The sequence below is a fragment of the Otolemur garnettii genome, unplaced genomic scaffold, assembly GCF_000181295.1.
Source record: "Otolemur garnettii isolate 467f Iridium unplaced genomic scaffold, OtoGar3 scaffold00006, whole genome shotgun sequence".
In the NCBI taxonomy this organism is placed as follows: domain Eukaryota; kingdom Metazoa; phylum Chordata; class Mammalia; order Primates; family Galagidae; genus Otolemur; species Otolemur garnettii.
In genome coordinates this window covers 14,239,257-14,262,241 of record NW_003852401.1, presented here as the reverse complement: position 1 = coordinate 14,262,241, position 22,985 = coordinate 14,239,257, and the positions used below count along the sequence as shown (strand labels likewise).

The following is a 22,985-nucleotide window of genomic DNA, read 5'->3' as shown; positions in this document are numbered from 1 at the left end:
CAGAAGCAAAAACAAAGACCATATGATCCTTTAAATAAATGCAGAAAAAAGCATTAGACAAAATTCAGCATCCCTTTCTAACAAGAACACTTAAGAAAACAGGTGGTACATTTCTTAAGCTGATCGAAGCCATCGATGACAAACCCACAGCTAACATCATACAGAATGGTGTAAAACTGAAAGCTTTTCCACTTAGAACTGGAACCAGACAAAGATGTCTACCATTGCCATTATTATTCAACATAGTTCTGGAAGTTCTAGCCAATGCAATCAGGCAAGAGAAGGATACAAAGGTCATCCAAATGGTGGCAGAGGAGGTCAAACTCTCACTCTTTGCTGATGATATGATCTTAGACTTAGAAAACTGCAGAGACTCAACCACAAAACTCCTGGAAGTCATCAGGTAAAACAGCAATGTCTCAGGTTATAAAATCAATGTCCATGAATTGGTAGCCCTTGTATATGCCAATAACCGCCAAGTTGAGAAGGAAATCAAGGACATGATTCCCTTCACAGTAGCTTGAAAGAAAATGAAATACTTAGGAATAAACCTAACAAAAGAGGTAAAAGATCTTTTCAAAAAGAATTATGAAACCCTAAGAAAAAAATGGCTGAAGACACTAACAAATGGAAGAACATAACCACACTCTTGGCTGGGAAGAGTCAACATTATCAAAATTTCTATTCTACCCAAAGCAATCTACAGATTCAATGCAATCCCCATCAAAATATGAACATCATATTTTGAAGAACTGGAAAAAATAGTACTTCATTTTTGTATGGAATCAGGAAAAAAACCCACATAGCTAAGGCTATTCTTAGTAATAAAAACAAAGTCAGAGGCATTACCCTACCAGACTTCAGGCTATATTACAAGTCCACAGTAATCAAAACAGCATGGTATTGGCACAAAAATGGAGACATAGACATATGAAACAGAATAGAAAAATAAGAGATGAAACCAGTCTCTACTTGCCATCTGATTTTTGATAAACCAAACAAAATCATACAGTGGGGAAAAAGAATCCCTATTCAACAAATGGTGCTGGGAGAATTGGATAACCACATGTAAAAGACTGAAACTCGACCCACACCTTTCATCCTTTTTACAGAAATTGACTCAAGATGGATAAGAGACTTAAACCTAAGGTAGAAAATGATAAAAATCTTAGATGAAAGTGTGGGTATAACTCTTGATGATGAAGGACTGGGGAAAGATTTTATGACAAAGACTTCAGCAGCCATCCCAACACCAAAAATTAAGAAATATTGACCAGTTTGATAAAAGCATTTCAGATTGTGTGTAAAACTAGTACATCATACCCCATGATTACAGTAATGTACATAGCTATGATTTAACAAAAAAAAAAAAAAGAAAGAAAAAAGAAAGAAAGAAAGAAAAATTAAAAAAAAAAGAAACGGGACTTAATTAAGCTGAAAAGTTTCTGCACAGCTAAGGACACAACAAGTAAAGCAAAAGACAACCTTCAGAATGGGAAAAGATACTTGCAGGGTATCAATCTGACAAAGGGCTGATAACTAGATTCTACAGAGAACTGAAATTAACCAACAGAAAGAGAATAAACAATCCTATCTACCTTTGGGCAAGAGATATGAACAAAACCATCTCTGACAAAGATAGACAAATGGCTAAGAAACATTTGAATAAATGCTCATTGTCCCTGATCATCAGAAAAATGCAAATCAAAACCACCCTGGGATATCACCTCACCTAAGTGAGAATAGCCCACATCGCAAAGTTTCAAAGCTGCAGTTGATGGCATGAATGTGGAGAGAACACATTTACATTACTGGTGAGACTTCAAACTAATGCAACTTTTTTGGAAGGAAATATAGAGAATTCTCAAAGAACTAAAATTAGACCTCCCATTTAATCCTAAAATCCCTTACTAGGCATCTACCCAGAATAAAAAAAAAAATCCTTTTATTATAAGTACATTGCAGTAAACTGTTTATTGCAACTAAATTTAGAATCACAGAAACATGGAAACAACCTAAATGCTCACCAACCCAGGAATGGATTGACAAGCTGTGGTATATGTACACCATGGAATACTATTCAGCCACTAAAAAAGATGGAGACTTTACATCTTTTGTATTAACCTGGATGGAGGTAGAACATATTCTTCTTAGTAAAGCATCACAAAAATGGAGAAGCAAGAATAAAATGTGCTCAATTCTGATGTGAATGCAGGTGGGGGGTAGGGGAATGATGGACTGGGTAGAAGGGAGGAGAGAAGGGCATGAGGGGTCACAGTGTATGGCACACCTCTTTGATGCAGGACACAACTACAAGAGGAAGTTTACCTAACAACTGCAATCAGTGTAACATAATCTTTATGCCCTCAAATGAATCCTAAAAAATTAAAAATTAAAAATAAAAAAACTTCTCTAGAGTTAGTTAGACACATGATTTAAGCCGAGTTGTTGTCACAACAGCCTTATTTGGGGGCCACTTTTGAATTTCTCAAGTACATGGGAACTAATGGGTAAGGTTAACACCAAGCACCAATTCTGGTGCTCGGAGTGTCAAATACTTGGCAGGAGACCTGTATCAGTACGCAGAGCAGAATACATACATCATGACACAGTAAAGATTACTTACTAGGCCATCTGCATTTTATACTACATCTAATCTAATTAGTAGACTATTTTATACTACATCTAATCTATGTAAACTTAAACCCTTGGAACAAATACAGAAGCTCCATGTGGATCAATATCATTCATCTTTTAAGCAAAAGTAAAGAACACCGGCCGCAAATGGTGAGGAATACACAGTTTCTCTTTCTTCATGACAGAGAGACCGATTATCTTTAATAATGTTCACTTGTACTTGAATTATTATAAGACAATTAAGGAGGAGCAACATGATCTGATTATCTCCTCAAATATAAAAGTCAAAGGCATACAAAAATATGAAACCCTATTAGTGAAAATTCTGCCTAAAAATATTTATAATATTTTATATAACACAGCAAAATCTACTCTTCTGGTTTTTATTGATAGCAGAATAAAAAAAAAAGATTGTAAATATAACTTTTGTTACCTAAGTTCTAGTAATATATACTTCGCAAAAGAACCAGTAATACAAAATGCAGTCAGTAAAATAACGTTGACACAAAGCAGTCTACTAAACTAATAATCATTACATCAATTTAAGGTAAATAATCTTTCCTTAAGCTCTTATTTTAACTCTTATCTCCTCATACATTAAATGCAAATATTCAATGATTAATGCTAGAAGAAAAAGCCATATTGATGAAGTGTGGCAAGAAAGTCATGAAGTGATTTTATGTTGGCTCAAGGAATGTTTAGCGACTTAAAAACCAAAACAAATATATGTCATACATTTAGTACATTATGGGATTATGGGAAATGTTAAATACTGGCCAACAAAATAACTGACATAACTGTAATCAGACTATACCAACATATGGGTGCATCCCCTCAGGTTATGAGATAGGTTCAAGACAGGGGAAGTTATGGGTGAGATAAGCACTGCTCTATTTGGTCTTTCTTATCCCTAACCTACAAAGAAATGGCATGGTTCCAGGATTCAAAATGGGCAATTAGGTACTGTACAATTTCTTATACTAAGGTCAAACCAAGCTTCTTTCTAAGATTCTAAGTGTGAACTTTCCTGCTCTGCCATTTCAAACTTCACATCCAGGACTGTTGTAGATATCACTGGAGAAATAAAGTTAAAAACACTAACAGTCCCTATTTAATAAATGGTGCTGGAAGAACTAGTTAGCCACATGTAGAAGACTGAAATTGGACCTGCACCTGTTACCACTCACAAAAATTAAGTCTCGCTGGAAAAAAGATTTAAATTTAGTACACGAAACAATAAAAATCCTAGAACGAAGTACTGGAAAAGCTCTTAACAATACTGGCCTGGGAAAAGATTTTATAAAGAAGTCCCCCTTGGCAAATGCAGCAACACTAAATAAATGAATGTGATATGATCAAGCTAAAAAGCTTCTATACAGGTAAGGGTATAACAACTAAAGCATACAACCTTCAGAATGGGAGAAGATCTCTGCATGCTATGAATCTGACAAAGAACTGATAACCAGCATCTACAGAGAACTCAAATTAATCAACAAGAAAAGCGCAAACAACAACATTTATAAGTGGGCAAGAGACCCAAATGAACCTTTTCTGAAGGCAAATGTCCAATAAACAATTTTTTCAGAAAACACATTTTTCAGAATGTGTTTCTGAAAAATGCTCATTATCCCTAAACATCAGAGAAATGCAAATCAAAACCACCCTGAGATATCACGTAACCTCAGTGAGAATATTCCATATCAAAAAGTGAGAATAGCCCGTATCAAAAAGTCACAAATCTGCAGATGCTGGCATGGATATGGAGAGAAGGGAACACTTTTATACTTGCGGGACTGCAAACTAATACAGCCTCTATGGGAACAAGTATAGAGAATCCTTATTGAGCTCAAAGTAGTCCTGCAATCCCATTAACAGGTATCTACCCAGGAGGGAAAAAAATCATTTTACCATCAGGACATTGCATTACATGTTCACTGCAGCTCAATTCATGATTCCATGTCACCAAGAGATTCAATCAACCCATCAATTCATGAATGGATTAATAAACTGTGGTATGTAGATGTACTAGAGTACTATTCAGCCATAAAAAAATGGAAACTTTACATCTTTTGTATTAAACTGGATGGAGTCGAAGCACATTATTCTCAGTAAAGTATCACAAGAATGGAAAAGCAAGTTATCAAATGTACTCAATACTAACATGAAATCTATAGATAAATAACCACAAGCCCACAGCAGAGGAAAACACAATTAAATTCAAGTAGAAGGGGAGATGAGGAAAAAGGGTGAGATGAGGAGGGAGAGGGGTGGGTAAGCTCTCACCTAATGGGCACAATATTAGGGTACACAGCACACCCCCTGGATGAAGGGCTCAACTATAACTTGAATTTTACCTGACAAACACAAACAATGTAACCTACTCATTTGTGCTGTCATATTAATCTAAAATAATTTTTAAAAATAACAGTGATGTGATTCAGAACAAGGTCAAAAAAAAAGACTCACTGCAATTTCTAAGTGCTATATAAACCATCTTCAATCCCCACATTTCAGTGCTTTTGGCTACAAAATAGTTTTAAATGAGAGCTGGGAAACTACTTCTTTGGTGAATAAAAAAAAAATCTTTTTTTTAAGTAAAAAAAGATAATCTAGGCCACACCTGTAATACTAGCACTCTGGCAGCAGATGTAGGTGGACTGCTAGAGCTCAGAAGTTCAAGACCAGCCTGAGGAAGAGTGAGACCCCATCTCTACTAAAAACAGAAAGATTAGCCAGGCATTGTAGCAGGTGCCTGCAGTCTCAGCTACTCGAGAGATGGAGGCTGAGGCAAGAGAATCACTTGAGCTCAAAAGTTTGAGGTTGCTCTGGTCTATAATGATGCCATGGCACTCTACCCAGGGTGAGAGTGTGAGACTGTGTTCCCCTACCCCCCCCAAAAAAAAAGATAATCTGAGTTTGGAAACAGTGATATTCATTCACATAGAAACATGAAAGTGAGGAAGACTAGACTTGACACATATCATGATCGTGATCAGGATCATGCAAAGTGAGTATGATTAGGGGGAAGTAGGGGAGATGCTGGTCAAAGGATGCTTCAGTTAAGAGAAATATGTTCAAGATCTCTATTGCACAAAATGATGACTATAGTTAATATATTGTATTATTGAGAAAATGTTAAGAGTAGATTTTAAACTTTCTCAGCACCAAATGAAGTGGTAACTGTATGAGATAATGATGTGTTAATTAGCTAGATTTAGCCATTCTACCATGCATATATATTTCAAAACATCATGCTATACACAATAAATACAGGGTGGCCATAAAGTTCATGTGCAATTTACAAACAACTATTTTATATTTGCCACCCTGTATATAATATATGTTTACCTGTCACTTAAAAAATTATAACTAAAAATAATGTAAAATAAATACCTAAGTAAAAAAAAATACATTTTATGCAAAAAATAGGCAAATAAAAATAAAAACATGAAACAATCAGAATTTCAACATTGTTATAATCTTAAAGAGACCATATTTACACTCAAGAACTATTCAAAACTAGCCAATCTGGTGAGTGATTGATGTTAAATAAATGTGAAAACTTTTATATGTCAAACAGAAGTATATACTGGAAAAATGTGCTGATTAATTAATTGAAATTCCTGAATTTATCAAGCCAAACTGGGATCCAAATGCTACTTACTTTATGTCAGGCCCAATGAGTGAATGTCTTCTCAACATTGCTCGCGCCTGGGCATTGGTTAAACTGATGGTAGATTCTTCATTAATGGACAAAATGCAGTCCCCAACGGCAATCCGGCCATCTCGACTAATAGCACCACCGTGAATAATGCTTCGAACAATCATCCCCAAGCTATCTTTATTAGCACTAACTGTCATCCCTATGAGAAAAGAGGAATGCAAATACATATCACAGACAGAATTTTCAAATTTATCTTAATTTTAATTCAATAGTTCCTGTGGATTTATAGAGGAAAGGATAGGAAAAGCATTTTTAGTCAAGAAAAGACAGAAAAGAAAGGAAAAAGTATTTCTAACAAAAATGTTTTAAGTCAATTTAAAAATGTTTGTGAAATTGTATATAGATAAAAATACTCCCTGTTGAATATATTAGAGATGAAACAGTTCTACACTGTGGAATGAATGCATTTCCACCATTTAATGTGTTGCCCCCTTTCTGTACCAGTATCAAATTAATTTTATAAAGCAGTTAATCTTTTATATATGTAAAATAAAAACAGCACTATAAATGGAATATCAATTCTTAAGTACCAGATGTATTGTGTATGTGACAACTGGAGAAAAACTGAGGTCTGCGTCTTGACTCTACTTCTCAAGGGCTGAGAACTTTCAAAGAAATTCCTGATTCCATCTATGCCTCTGTATGTAATCAGTGAAGATAATCTCTTTCTTCTTCTTCCTCCCTCCTTCTTTTCTTTCTCTTTCTGTTTCTTTCTTTTTCTCTTTATTTCTTTCTTTCCTCTTTTTTCTTTTCACTCTCCCTCTCTGTCCTTCTCTTCCTTCCTTCCTTCTTTCCTTCCTCCCTCCCTCTATTCTTCCTTGCTTCAAGACCTAACACAACATAATTAGCCAATGGCCACAGACTTATCAAAAATCAAGATACCAAGATTAGATATTGTGAAAGGTCACTCTGCATGTGGACATATGCATGCATATCTGTATATAACGTTACCACCATAAATTGAGTAAAATTAAAAGAAATACCAATCAGATGATTTATGATGAAAATGAATATATGATGACAGCTTTGACAGAAACTTGTCATTTCCTAATAATTTCTTTTGGTAATCACCACAGAAAGAAACGTATTATCTAAAAAGCTAAAACTACAAACCAGGTTATAGAGCTGATTGAGGGGAGAGTACACATCCTGGAAAATGAGCTCACTGACAGACTTACTTCTCTACAAGTGCAAAGTCAGCCTCTGTTTAGATTTCCTAAAATACTATGTATCACACGTTTTCTCACTTCAGTTGTAAAGGCAACATCTTCCTACTTTAAAACTTAACCAAATGCTTTAACTGAATTAATTTAATGTTTTACAAGATTTTTCATGATTCCTTTCCATTTAATTATTCTAAGTGCTATAGTAATCAGAAAATTGAATATTTCCTGTCGAATGACGTAACAGAGAAACATCCTCACGTTGCCATGCTGTAAATCTGAACTCCAAAATGCTAGAAGAACCTTACTGGGTCTCAGAAAATCAAATAGCCAGGGCCAAAGCCCTATAAATATTTTGGGTGTATAAATTAATTCAAATAATGAAGATGAAGCAGGAAAGTAAAACTAACAGTAACTTATAATTTGATATTACAATTTTAGTGATAAACTAATGGTGCTATGATTTCGCACATATAAATGTTTTCCTCTCACTAAACAAATGAAAGGGCTATTTCGTACTTTAATTTTAAAATAAAGTTGTTGAGGTTTAAATGAATTTCTACATATGATAACAAGGAAGGGCATGCCTACCTTTCACTGCTTTTTCTAAAAGTTTAATTACTATACTACATGTTTAATATCAAGTTTAAAGGCTAGGGTGAAAGCAACCCAAGTGTCTGTCAAAAGGTGAAAAGATAAACAAAATGTCATAATATACACATAAAATGGAATGTTATTCAACCTTAAAAAGGAAGGAAATTCTGACACACTCTACAATATGAATAAAGCTTGAAGACATCATGCTAACTCAAATAAGCCAGTCACAAAAGACAGATACCGTACGATTCCACTTTACATCAAGGACCTAGATTAGTCACATTCATAGAAACAGAAAACAGAATGGTGGTGGTCAGGGGCAAGCTGGTGTATGTAAGAACAGGGAGCTATTGTCTAATAGACACAGAGTTTCACTTGAAGAAGATGAAGAAATTTTGGACATCAGTAGTGATGACAGTTGATCAGCAATGTAAATTTACTTACTGTCAGAGAAAGGTACAGATAAAAATGGTTTAAATGGTCAATGTGATGTTATATATATTTACCACAGCACAAAAATCAATGTATCTTGACATAACAGAATAAGAGAATTTATATAAATCTTCTCAATAGATGAAATGAAGAGTTGATAAACTTCCCTATTCTCTCCATTATCTAAAAATAGGTGAGCAATCCCACTGGTCAGATTGTAAAATCAGATGGACTTACACTATGGCTATCACAAGAACTTCATAACTGCTAATTTCTAATGCCAAATCTAACTCACCAACAACCCATGATAAAACAACCTTCTGAAAACACAGATCTGACCCCGTCACTCTTCTGCCCTTAGCACTAACTGCCTGCAGGAATTTAAGGCAGGAGAGGACTGCAACAGGAGTCCTGTATCCTGCATACAAACCCATCCAGTACACTCTGCAACATGGATAAAGCTTTCCATCTGCCATTCATTTAGCTCCAACTGTTAACTTCATACACACCTAATAGATCTGTGCATCAGTACTAGCAGCTTCCAGCTTTTCCCAATTCCTCAACTACGTAACCTCCTTATTCAAGACCTGAATCACACATCTGCTGCTCTCTAACTTCTAAATGCTTGCACACTCAGCAGAGATAACCTATCCCTCTATTAAGCCTTCAATGTTCTCTAAATGAGTGTCTATTAGTCCATGTGTGATATTTTAATACCTTTAGGATTTTAAATATTGACTAGCTTCATCTCTTAAACTCATGTTCCTTGAGAAAAGTGATTATATTATGATGTCTATGCATAGAGTCTAGAATATCAAAAGCGATAAATGTTTGGTAATTTAGTAAATAAATACATTAGAATAGGGCTTCTCAAATAGGTTTTGCAAAATCTCTGTCTTATGAGTTATCAAAAAAAATGGGTTTAATGGCTAATTAAACGTGAGAACTACAGCATTCAATAACCTCTTCTCAGAGGTCTACAGTGCACACTGGGGTATCAAAGATCATGGGAAGTAATATAAACAGGAACCTGTCATCTTAAATTTATAATATCCTAAATTTTATACTTGGAATTCATTTATAACTCCAATTCACACCCTATAGAAATAGTATTCTGAGTAACATGCTTTCTGAAACACTGCATTTCTAACATGGCTTAGATATCTGTAATATCTGTCTTATAATTAATGTTATTAGAAAGTTCTGGAGTTCAAATTTTATAGCATCCTATTAAATGTAATATATATAATATTATAATAAAGTAGAAATACTCTGCTATAATTCTCTATTTAACTGCTATTGGTACTACCCGGCCCACCATCAAATGAAACAAAATCCTGGAGACAAAGGCTGGAACCCCACTCACAGAATAAGCACTGCTGAATTCCTCTGCCAGGTCTCAAATTAACAAGGAAATGAGACTGATAAGGTATCAATGTAAAGGGTATTGATTGGTTACTCCATAGTAGGAACAGAATTTCTGAATTTGAGGCAACCAGACAGCCTTGGTCTATATTTGGGGATTCAAAGCAACCAACTTGGGATTCAGATCTTCTGATTTATTACCCTGTTTTTCAGTATCACACAGCACGTGGCTGCTTAAGTCAAGCAAAGAATAACTGCGCTCTTTCCAAAAACAGTTTTAGCTATTATAATTAGGATTTTGTTTCCATAGGAAGTTTTCTTTGCTCAATTCAGAGAATGTTGTGATTATTAACCAGCTGAAACACTTCATGGGTGGACACAAAAATCCTGCCACCTGGAAAAACTATTGAATAATTCACATTTACAATTTGGTGGTGGCACACCTGTCCGTCTTTATTTCAGTGAATGAAAGAAATTAAATAAAAATGACTTATGCATAACTGGTAACATTCAAAGAAACTAATAATTTACTTTTCCAAAGAATTTAGAATTCCAAATTGCTGACTTTTCATTTCCTAAGAATTCCTTTTCTGATTTGCTGTTTCAAACACAAACAATTCGTATATCTTTTACTTGAATATAAATGAGGCTTGTGAATACTTTGAAATAATTAAGAGAATGAAGGATTTATGCTAGTCTGAAGTAAACAAACCTGTTAACCATTTCAGAAAAATAGTCAGCACATAGAAAACCCATAAAAAATGATAGGAACATTTCTAACATCTATTTTCTCATCTACAGCAAAAAAAAAAAAAATTATAATTGAACATGATAGGTTTTATATCTATTTATATCTATTTATTTCCCTTTATCGAGAGCTTTGGGAGAGTAGGCAGCTGTGGAAAATGAGAAACTTACCTAGGCTAGAATTGCCTTTTGCTATAGTAATAGTCCTCTCCAAAGATTCTTTAGATACCTTTTGGAGCATGACACCCTCAGCAGTAGAGGCCAGGGAACTCTGTTCAATTAAGTACTCAGAGCCCTGAAAAAAGAACAAAACAAGCATCATGGAAAGGAAAACTAGACTTTGGAGTGTGATTTCAACATCATGCACGCTCTCTGAATGGTTGTGCTTTATTTAGCAAGATCTATAACCAAAACAAGTTCATAGGTTGACTTCTGAAAACCTCAGTGTCAGGAAGTGCTCATTTGAATGAAAAGATTAGCTGAATAGTCTAACACGTCACTACATGTATCACCCATGGTAATACATAAATCATATCTTCACATATAACCTTTCCAGTTGAGTCGGGTCGCAGAGGAGAGGTAAGTTCTGTACTTGATATGCCTTCACTTGGTAGCTGAGCGTCAGTCCATGTTATTGTGTTTTCACATCCATATTGTTGTTCGAGAGCATCTGCAGGTGTGTAATCATTTATGGTAAAGCCAGAAGCAGGCCTCATGCTCAAGTCTACTGAAGGAAGATTCTCATCTTGTCTTTGCAGGAGATTCTGGGTGTATATTTCTTCCAAAGACATATGCAGATCACGTACTGGATCAGAAGAATTTTCAATGGCATCCTGCTGATGAGAATATAAAAAAAATCAAAAATTGTGACCAGAGTTGTATCAGCGTATAAGACCACTTCTTAATAACTATTCAGCAAAAAAATAAAACATCACACAATTTTTTATTACTCAAAACATATGAACATGCATTTAAGTTTTCCAGTTAGCAGATTCTCCACACATCTTTATCCTCATACATGCTTTAGAGATATTGCCTGCAAATCACACATCTCATGCTCCACGAGTTATATTTGTATTTTATGTGGCATATAATGTAATTTTGACACAATATTATGTTCTAGCCACAATTAAAATGATTCATATTTCAAACTACATAGAAATAATTTATACTTCCAAATCTCACTTATAGTTCATTTCCATTAAGTCTGACATTCCTGTTTATTATGAGATTATGACATTATAAGATGTGACATTAATTGATTTGGATTCACAAGAACATCCAAAAGAAAATAATTTTCATGGTCATTTATAGGTATTTATGGAGAAGCTAGAAAGCCTTAAAACTAGAAAAATTCACGTAAATTATCTGTAGGATAAGGCAGAAAGAATATTACTCTGAGGTGTCATAAAATGTAGGTTCTAATCAAGGTTCTGTTATTAACAATCCAAACGTGATAGAATCTCTCTTGGCCTCTTTGCCTACTTTGCCCTGGCAGTGGAGGCCCATTCGCTGTCTATGGCAAATGTATCCTGCTTTGTAAGCCTATCCTGCTCTGCCAGCCTATCTTTCTCTTCCTCAATAAACTTTGTTTCATGCTTGCCTTAAAACAAGAAAAATAAAGAATCTTACTGCAAATTTCTACAGTTCTCTGAAATAATAAAATTGTATAATATACTACAAATACAAGTATCTCCTCAGAACAGGCATATTATATGTAATTAGCCTATAAAAATAAATTCATTAAGTGTTTCACTATGCATGCTCTGGGCCATTAGTGAGAAAATGACATTTCTATATCTTCTGGAAATATTAATCTAACATTTGTTCAGGTGTTGTCATTTGTTCTTGTCCTTGACATATTCTGAAAATAAAGTCTTGGTGATACATACTGCAGATATTCTCCCAGTCTGTTACTCGTCTTTTTAAGTTTGTATTGGTTTATATTTTATTGTGTAGAAATTACATTCCCTATGTAATCAAATGTGTCAGGTTTTTTGTGCTTCTGGGTGTTACATATTGCCTATAAGTCCTTCTTTCACACAGAGTAAATGAAATGCTTTCTAGTGTTCTTCTTCTATTCCATAAAAGCTTTGCTTTTAGATTTTAACAACCTAGAATTTATTTCAGGGTGTGATGTGAGACCTGGGTCTCTTTTCATTTTTGTCTAAATGGGTAATTAATTGCGCCAACACAATTTATTATGCTCCTTTCCTTCATGTAAGTTATCACCTCTCTGGAATTATTAAATATTGCTGGTACACCAACACGATGCAAGTGGGACTATCATACAAGCAATCAGCATCTTTAGTATCTTCAGAAATAAATGATGGAAAGTATCGTCCTCCACACTCCCAGAATCTAAAGAATAGCGTGTCGGCTCATTCATGCAACTTTGATTATTTTATTATTAGTATGAAAAATAATAATGTACTTAATACAGAATCGGCTAGGTTGCGTATTACTGAATTAATTATGATGATTAGCAGTAAATCATGTTCCCCAGGCCTCAAATAAAAATAACAATCAAACTTTGCTTTATAAAGAAAAGAGGTCAAGTTGCCCTTGTTATCTGTGGTTTACTGTAAATGGTATAAGAGAAATTTCCATGCATTATTCATGAAGGAGTTAACACAGACGCACAGAAAAGAAAGAGCTAATCAACACAGTAGACAACATACGCCCACTTCAGAAACGTTTCTGGTTGCCGAACAACCAACTCAGTTTTATTTTTAAAAGTCTTATGGATCTAAAAGAAAAACAGTTCTTCCCCCATAAGATGTACAGAAATAACTCTACAATTTCCCAGTGCAACTTGGTATCTAAACTGAAGTCTTTCAAAAATACATATTAATATGTGCCTCCACTTGATATATTCTTGTCCTCAGGAAAAAATGGAAAAGAGGTTAAATTAAATGTCAAATATACTTGAAAAAGCACTCTTTCTTAAGTGCAATGCATAAATTAAGGTTAGACTTGGGCACATTATTTACCCAGGTAACATATTTACATAGACTAGCTAAATACTTAAACATTCACTAGCTCAAACTTGTTTTTCTTCAGTACACGGTCTAGCAGAATAAAAAATATACTGCAGGCACATCTGCTCTAACTACCATTCTCCCACTCTTTCTAAGATAAGGAACACTTCCTTTTTTGTTTATATTACACCACTGACCCTACTGAGGGAAAAGGCAAAATCTTTTATGCCTTTAGGAGCTTTCAATTTTGTTACTAAGGCTTTCACAAACACTCCGTGTCATCCTGACTAGAGAGATTTAATTGGTCTTTGATTCCAAGCCTTTCTCGGAAAAAAAAGTAAGAAACAGTATCAACATTCTAAACACAAATGTGTAGGCTGCCATATTTTATACTAGAGAATGACACTGAGGAGGGACCGGGAATATACAGGTTGTTTTCAACGGACTCTATTAGTTGTGCTTGTTGCGTGTAGTACAAAGAAGGCTTCCTATCTGGACAAATGCTGAGTTCAACCTGCCCTGGAATCAGAGGCTTTTTCTGGCAGAACCGACGTTTAGGAAAGAAGGACTGCAGGACAAGCAGCACCTCACTGGTGCCATCTCAGCCCTCGTGAGAGAGACATGGGGAGCCACTTTGGGGGGAAAGGATAAAGAGCACGGATAGCTAAATCTTTACTAGTTATATTTTTAAGTCAAAATGAGAAAGCAGATAGCATATAAAGCATATGAAGCAAAGTTGAGCTTTTAAACAAAACTCTGCTAACATTTACATTTAAAAGCAATTATTTCTGCATTTTGTTATGTCTTTGGAGGTAACAAGGAAAGAGGTTAAAATGATTAATCAAAAACTTAAAACCTAGAGCAATAAGAAAGGAAGAAATCCACAGGCTAGAGTCGTATTGCCTTTAAAATCCACATTTCAATGACCTGCTTGACCCTACGCCATGGAAGGGGGTATATTTTTCAATTATTTGAATAATGGTTATTTCCCTTACATTGTTAAATGATAATTAATTCAGTTAAGCAAACACATAGTCATTAAACAAAAACAAGCAGGATGGGGCACCAAATGGAAGAATTTTGTGGAGAGGAACTTTTATAACACACGGCTACAGCCCTTTGCTGTTTAAGCTGTGGCACAGCCCCGAGCTCTGCTTTGGAGGCTGAGGACTCCCTCTGAGCTCCCAGTAGGCTCTACGACAATTACCCCTCACAACTTCGGGTAGCATACTTCACCAAGACCAAAAACCCCTTCTTTCAGGTGAAGAAACAGGTAAAATTATTTGTCCATTTCTATTTGCCTTTTAAGGCTGTCAAATTATTACATATTTAGGTAATTCCAAGGAATCACTAAGGAATCTTTCTTTTAATTTGATATATAGGTATTTTTTTCATAAATATCATATATAGTTCTACCTTATGAATTTAAAAGCCCTGAAATAAGATCATTTTTTAAGAAAAACAGTCAATTTTAAATTCTATAACAAATCACTCTTGGGTCTTTTTTTAATATTAAATTATAGCTGTGTACATTAATACAGTCATGGGGTACAATGTGCTGGTTTTATATACAATCTGAAATATTTTCATCAAACTAGTTAACATAGCCTTCATGGCATTTTCTTACTTACTGTGTTAAGACATTTGTATTCTACATTTAGTAAGTTTCACATGTACCCACACTTGTGTCTTTTTAAGAAAAAGCTAGTGCAAAGAAAAAGGAAGAATACATTACTTTTTTTTTTAATTTAAGTAAAATTTTCTAGTAAACATCTAAGTACTAGGACGATGCCACCAAAAGAACAAAAAAAAAAAAAAAAAAAAAAACTGTCGCAGAGATTTACCATGATGCAGGAACAGTCCTAATTTCAAAGCAAACTGAAAGCACACAGGAATTTCACAATGTGTTTTAAAACACTCTCATTAACGTCTTCTTTGTTGTTTTGTAGTTTAAATATTTCAGTTGATCGGCCAGCTTGCCAAAATTTGTTTCAACAAAAAAGTAAACTGCTTGGGGGGGAAAAAAAGGGAGGCAAACAGACTTCAGTAAGCCAATATGTTGGGCAGCATACAGCCAGCATTTGCCCTGTAAAATATATGCTTCTCAGTATGCAGATTGTGTAATCCCTTTAAGTAACAATTACTAAATTAAACAATGCAATCTGTCCCACTGGCAAGAAGTGTGCTATGCTCTGGATTAGGAGATTCCATTAGGAGATGAACTCAGCTTCCAGCCCTGAGGCCAGCAAAGACTGAACGCATTCCAGATAGGACACAGCCAGACAGACAGTCTCAGGTGTGGTGGGAAGAGCAGCTGCGCCACTCAAGATTATACCTTGCAAACCAATTCAAGGAGATTGCTCAGCATCATCAGCAAGGAAAACAGGTGCATCTTGAACATAAAAGAAAATGCTTTGAAAATTTTCTGGCCAAAAACCTTACTTGTTAATCAGGAAAGGAGAAACACTTGCTAGACCTATGCAAATCCTACTTTCAACTCATTTATAAATACAGAACCCTTGCCATGCAAGGGGAATTCAAGTTTTGTGGAAAATACATATTTCATGCATTGGAGAAAAAATATTATCCATTTTAATGTTTAATGTTTATTTATGCTGTATGTCTAGAATAGAAAAATACAGAAAATGTATCCCTAAATGAACTCTTTGCCAAGATTTAATAGATATAAACATTTTGCCATATTTTCTTCAATATGCCTTTCTTTTTAAAATGTTACAATGTATTAGAAATACAGCTAAATTCCCATACTTCTTTTTCTCTAAGGAAAACTTTCCTGAAATTGAGAAATATCGTGGCCACCCAATTGCAGACTTTACTACATATAGTCTTATAAAATATATGTATTGAATTGCTTTGTATATCAATTTCAAAAAATAAACATCTCTAACAAATAAAAGATCAGCAACCCAATAGAAAATGAGCAAAAGATACGAAGAGATATAAAGATCTACAGGTGAAAAGTGAAAATTGAATAGCCAATATTATGAAAAAATTTTCAATCTCACTAGTAATCAGGAAATCCAAATTAAAATAATGAAGATACCATTTCACACTCAAAAGAATGGATGGGTTTTAAAATATTACTCATTCACCAAGAAAATTAAACAAAGTTGAGGCATTTAATAATTGAACCAATAATTTCTAAAATATAAACGGCACAAATATGTCAAATAGTAACTTTGCCATTCTCTACAATTTTCATGTAAAATATGCTTTGCCACTATTTTACATATCACACGATGGCATTAAGTTAAAGTTAGCTAGTAAATGGTAAATTAATGCAAGAACTATTTTACTATCAAACTTTGCATAGAAGTCAGTTTTAAAACCATTAAGAAAACAAAGTTATTCTTCCAAAGTAATTTTTCCTAAGTAGACCCTGCTAAAAACACAACTTGAGAAATACATGACATGAAAATTTTTCTTTCTTGACATACAAACTCTAGTCAAAGCTTACAACCCTGTGTTATCACTGTTTCAGACATAAATAGCCCGTAATAATCTGAAACATATCCAGTCAGAATGTGCTAAGTGATATTGTACTTTAATTTGGTAATGAATTCATAACTGGAGAAATACAATGTACCTAACAGCCTGTTCCCACAACTCCTCATCTATATGCACGAACCACTGGAAAATTATATACAATGTTTTCCCATAAATGAAGTGGCATTGCCTTTGTACCTTGGGAGGAGAGGATGGAAGGGAGTGACCATAGTTCAGGCCATCACTACAAGCACTACCATGAAGAGATAAAATAGATGCTTGAGTAGAGTAGATACTGTCATTATCAGGAGAATATTGAGATTCAAAAGTGGAATCATCTACTATCTCAGAATCATTTGTGTCCACCTAGGAATAAAACAATAACATCAGTTAAAATTCTGTCTCATTACATATGGGACAGCCCCCACTGGAGATAAAAGGCATCCTGGTATCCTTCTTTTCTCTATTCTGTCTTCCATATGCCCTCGTCAGCACACTAAAGACAGACTAATACAGCAGAACAAAGAAAACTGCCAATCTACAGCAACAGGTCCTGGCATACAAAGTTATTTTATTCCATCCCTAACTGGGCTAAAGGTAACACTACCAAAGGGCCTGGATCAACTGTAACTTTAAATAGTTTGTTAGTTAAGGAAAATATTTACTTTTTTCCCAGTTCCTCTGCCCAAATCTTACAATGACAATAAAATGAATGGGGTCATCACATTTCCTATTCAACTAAAATAAACCGTTACTCAACAAGGCAATTATATGTTTGTAAACTACAATAAAACTATATATTTTTTTCAATTATCTTTAACTATATTTTAAAATCATTCAAGTTGCTGAAAGCAAAGAGAAAATCTGTGATTTTAAGCTAAAATTATACTAACAAACAAAAGGCCTAATTATGATGATACTTTTAGTTATAAATTTGTTGGAAAACTCATACAGAGTGAAAGAGAATACTTTACTGTATCTTTTCTAAAAATCCTATTACTATCTTATGTCACAGAACCAAAAGAAAGAATTAAGTCATGATGAGCTTGAAGCTCTTGCAATTTATTTATAGTCACATACTAGAAAGACAAAACTGAAATAAATCCTACCGTTCTCTGATATTACCAGCATTTTCTGCCTACCTTGACAAGATCCCATTTGTTCTACTTCTTTATGATGTCAACTTGCATGTTTAGACGGAAGTAAGAAGCATGATAACATTATACCAGGCCACAGCTTACCAAAAATACAGGTAGCCCATTTCAAAGTGACCCTCTCTTTAAATCTATTTCATACATGTTCAAATTCAGGAGTGAATCAATATGTGGATGTTTATTCTTAAAAATGTACATTATGTACAATAATCTAGATAGTCTTAACTAGGTCTTAAGATATAAATTACAAATGATAAACATTTGTTTTAAGTAACATTAAAGAAAGAATACCTTAATATAATTTGTTTACCTATCACTGATAACTATGAATTTGAAGAGCGAGCCTAACAATCAATTTGCTTAATTACTCTACAGATAAAACACTAGAGCCCACAGTAGCTGAGTGGCCAGTCCAAAATTACAATAGCTGATTGCTGGTTAGGGAGAAGACCCAGGGCACATATTACCACTATAATATGGTCAGATCACATAAAAGTAGAGCTAACCTTCTTTCTGAGTGGCATTCATTTAAGGAAGTTCAAGGAAGCCATGTAAATGAGAAATAGAATATTATTTCTTGGGGTACTTTAGAGAGAATGATTGTGCAGCATTTGCGTCCTGCAACATTTCAAAAAAAAATCTGCAATGGCTGGGTATTAGTTGATACCACAGTACCTTGCATAATTCATTGCATAATAAGCTCTTCATATTTAGTTGTGAATTGCCAATATAATGCTCATGGAGATTAGGGACAAAAATACCTCTTTAAGTGTTAATGTATAAAATTAGTGCATTTATTATAATACACAGAAAAACTTTCCAAATGGCTATTTTAGGAGCTTGGAATTTAAAAATAAATTCCAACTGGAGAACTATCTCTCCCAAATTAGGATTACCAATATGTGTACAAAGTAAAAGAAATAATTCACGCTCTGGTTTAAACAAGATGTATGCAATATCAATTATAAATACAGAGGAAGAATTAGAAAGGTTGTAAACCTCTCTCTAGTCTAACGACGCTAAAAACTGCAAAATGCAGGCACACTCATTTCTGGTGACACTGGACAATGTTTGACCTCCCAAAAATGTTAAGTCAGAAACCTAGTGATAACAGTAGGAACACTGTGAATAGGATGCACAATTTGCTATTTTTATTTTATGTAAATGTTACATGCATATTTATGTCTGGTATTTAGCTTTATCCTCAAATTACTGACAAAGCATTGTCCCCTCTACCAGAAAGGTTCTTTAGGGTAGCACAGCCATACTTTTTTAAAATATCAATCAGAAATAAAATTTTAATTTAAAATATTCTAGTAAATGAATCTATTTACATACTTACTATACATATATCTTTTTTAAAAAACATGGTTTTACCTTTTCTGGAAACTTTAATGTTTGTAATTATTTGACCAATTTATATGATTGTCACACCATTAATATCGGAGGAAAAACTATGCCTGCCACTCATTTAAAGGTAGCCAAAATACCCATACTGCATACTAACCACTAACTACTGCATACTAACAGTAGTTAAAAAATGCCTCAAGGGCCAGGCACAGTGGTTTACGCTTGTAATCCTAGCTCTCTGGGAGGCAGAGGCAGGAGGAATCCTTGAGCTCAGGAGTTCAAGACCAGCCTGTGCAAGAGCAGGACCCTGTCTCTTCTAAAAATAGGAAAAACTAGCTGGGCATTCTGGCGGGTGCCTATAGTCTTAGCGACTTGGGAGGCTGAGACAAGAGGATCACTTGAGCCCAGGATTTTTGGTTGCTGTGGACTATGATGCCAGAGCACTCTACCCAGGGCAACAGAGTGAGACTCCGTAACCCTGCCCCCACAAAATGCCCAGAGATATCTACATATGGAATTAAAACAAACTAGTGGTGCAATACAATGCTAACTGAATTTTCCCCACAAATCCAACAAATACTTTTCACATTTATTATGACTTTTTCCATTTTCAATTGTGAGAAATGTCTGAGTTGGAGAGTACATGTTTCCTAAACATAATCAACACAGAATATAGTAAGACTTCAGAATATTTTGAAAAGCAAAAAAGTCATACAAGTTCTACAGGGAAGTTTGATAAATCACAGCCACTAACCAGAGCCAAGTCAGCCCTGAAGAGGGCTTTGTCCGCCAACCCTGCATCCTCCTGTGAGGGTAGTTGGTACAGAAAGGAATCCTCCTTAGCAGAAACATAACCTTCTTCCGGTGAAAGCTGCAGGAAAAAGGGTGTTTTTGAGGACCAGTTCATGGAAGAAAAAAAACAGCAAAGAGGAAAGGAATGGGGGAAAAACAGTAAGGGGAAGAAAAGTGAGAAGAGATAAGAAAAAATGGGAAAGTTTTCAAATGATAACATATAACTTTAACATCGATTCATAAGTATAAAAAATCTAATAAATATTCATATTTGAAAACTTTATTTGTTAAGATCCAATGAGGATATTTATTGTAATATGAACATCATCTGTTAGATGAGATCCCCTCTCTACTAAATTTTTCATTTGCTCCTTATAAAACATTATCCAAATCAACAATTTTTTATAACAATCTTCTGGGTATTTTTATCTACTAAATATTCTGGTCAAATAATTGCTCTCTAATATAGAAATGAACCCTTTTTAGGTGTTAAGGAATAAAAGAAGTTGCAAAAGAACAAGAAATTATAAAGGATCAATTTCTCTCTGTAATCCTTTTCTAAAATAGAAATTTAGGTCCAAAGGTAATACCCATAATTGCCTAACTTAATGTTTACACTGTGTTATGATTGATTTCTATAATACTGGTTTGATTTTAGGTTGGATTAACATATGCTTCATTCTTCTCTCCCTCCCTCTTCCTTTTTTCATAAATATGTTTTCACAGGATATTGAAATTATTTATGGACTAAAAAAGGATACATGAATAATTTAATTAACACTTAAAATATATTATCCAACCTTACTATTTAAGACAGATTCTTTCATAAAAATCAACAAATCCATATTGCTATTGATGCAAATATATCTGTGTTTGCACTGTCTTAAGAATATGTATATTGGCCTTTTCATTTAAAATTATATTTATATACTGGGCAAAATCTCAAATATTGAGAATGTCTCTAATATTTAATTACAATGCAGACTGATAAATGCCATGTTGGAATTATAACATCTAATAAACAATGTTTTAAGTAACAATGTCATTAATTGTTTTTAATATTGCAGGAATTAATGATAATGAGAGCTATTCCCACCTAGGAGAAGAGCCGCAAACTGACAAAGCCATTTTGCAACTTTAATTTCCTATTTTGTAGTAATTAGACAAATGTGTTGATTCAGCTGAATCCAGGAAGTTGAGCCACTCTGACAGAGATTCTACTTTACACCATAGTGATTAAAGATTGTTAGTTGTTAAGGCTATTGATTTTTCTAATATGCCACATTGGTATATTACTTTAAAGCCTTCATTCTTCAAAATATTTGACTCTGCACTATTCATGACCTCATTACTAAATTAAAAAAGTTAAAAGTAAACCACACAGCAGTAAGTTATAAATTTATTCCCGAACTTCCTACTTTGTTTACTTTCCTTTATTTTTATAAAATATTATAAAAATTAAATCTTTATCTCTATGAAGCCAATAATCATGTTGATAAAAAGTCACAAAAGTCATGACTCAAACTCAAAAACATCTGAGGTTTAAAGTTAAGTCATGAATCATTTTCTCTGTAAATATGAAAAGAAAACAGTACAATCTGAATTCTCACAGGCAAAGGCTTAGCAACGCCTATCCTCACAGCTCCTGAGGGTGCTCCCTTCAAGGCTTCTACAGCTTCCTCAAGACTGCTGTTGTCCAAGCTAATGTCATTGACAAACATGAGCCTATCTCCAGGAAGAAGTCTTCCATCCTTTTCAGCAACACCTCCAGGCACCAAAGAACGAATTACAATCACAGTGCTTGCTGGATCAACTGGATCCTGAAAAAACAGAAAAAGAAAGAGAAGTAGCTCATTTTTTACAGAAAAAAAAAATCCTTTACAAAGCTTTTTCCCTCTGAATCATAAGGGATCACTGTTTCAAAGTGTCTTGAAGAAAATTCATGAAAAAATTTCATACAAAATTTCTATGAAATATCTAGGCAAAAGTCATCTCTTTGAGAGATTAATTTGAGAGATTAAAAAGAGTTCACCTACACTTTTACATCGCTGGTGGGACTACAAACTAATACAGCCTCTTTGGAAAGAAGTATGGAGAATCCTCAAAGAACTCAAATTAGACCTATTTGAGACTATAATCCCATTACTAGGTACCTACCCTGAAGAAAAAGAATCATTTTATCGTGAGAACATTTGCATTAGATTGTTTACTGCAACTCGATTTACAATCACCACAATGTGAATCAACCCAAGTGCCCATCAACTCATGAAGGTATTAAAAAACTGTGGTATATGTGTATCACAGAATACTATTCAGCCATAAAAACAGAGACTTTACATTCTTTGTATTAACCTGTACAGCGTCAGAAAACATTCTCTTTAGTAAAGTATTACAAGAATGTAAAAGCAAATTTTCAATATATTCAATACTTATATGCAGCCAGTAGACAAACTAATATATGCTAAACAAGAGAAAAATTCAATTTCATTCAAGCTGGGGAGGAGGGAGATGAAGGAGAAGGAGAAGAGGTGGGGGG

The 22,985-nt window shown here is 34.3% G+C and overlaps 1 protein-coding gene across 4 annotated transcripts in view; it reads right to left on the bottom strand.

Annotated features, from left to right (window-relative positions):
* MPDZ (multiple PDZ domain crumbs cell polarity complex component) overlaps nt 1-22,985 on the bottom strand; it is a 168,859-nt gene that overhangs the window by 64,481 nt on the left and 81,393 nt on the right. For all 4 annotated transcript variants that reach the window (XM_023508124.1, XM_023508119.1, XM_023508115.1 and 1 more), the window contains exons 18-23: nt 22,060-22,269; nt 20,412-20,528; nt 17,352-17,519; nt 11,214-11,501; nt 10,837-10,960; nt 6,302-6,500 (exon numbers count right to left, since the gene is read on the bottom strand). In XM_023508124.1, coding sequence (XP_023363892.1) covers nt 6,302-6,500; nt 10,837-10,960; nt 11,214-11,501; nt 17,352-17,519; nt 20,412-20,528; nt 22,060-22,269 — 1,106 coding nt within the window. The remainder of the gene's footprint in view (nt 1-6,301; nt 6,501-10,836; nt 10,961-11,213; nt 11,502-17,351; nt 17,520-20,411; nt 20,529-22,059; nt 22,270-22,985) is intronic.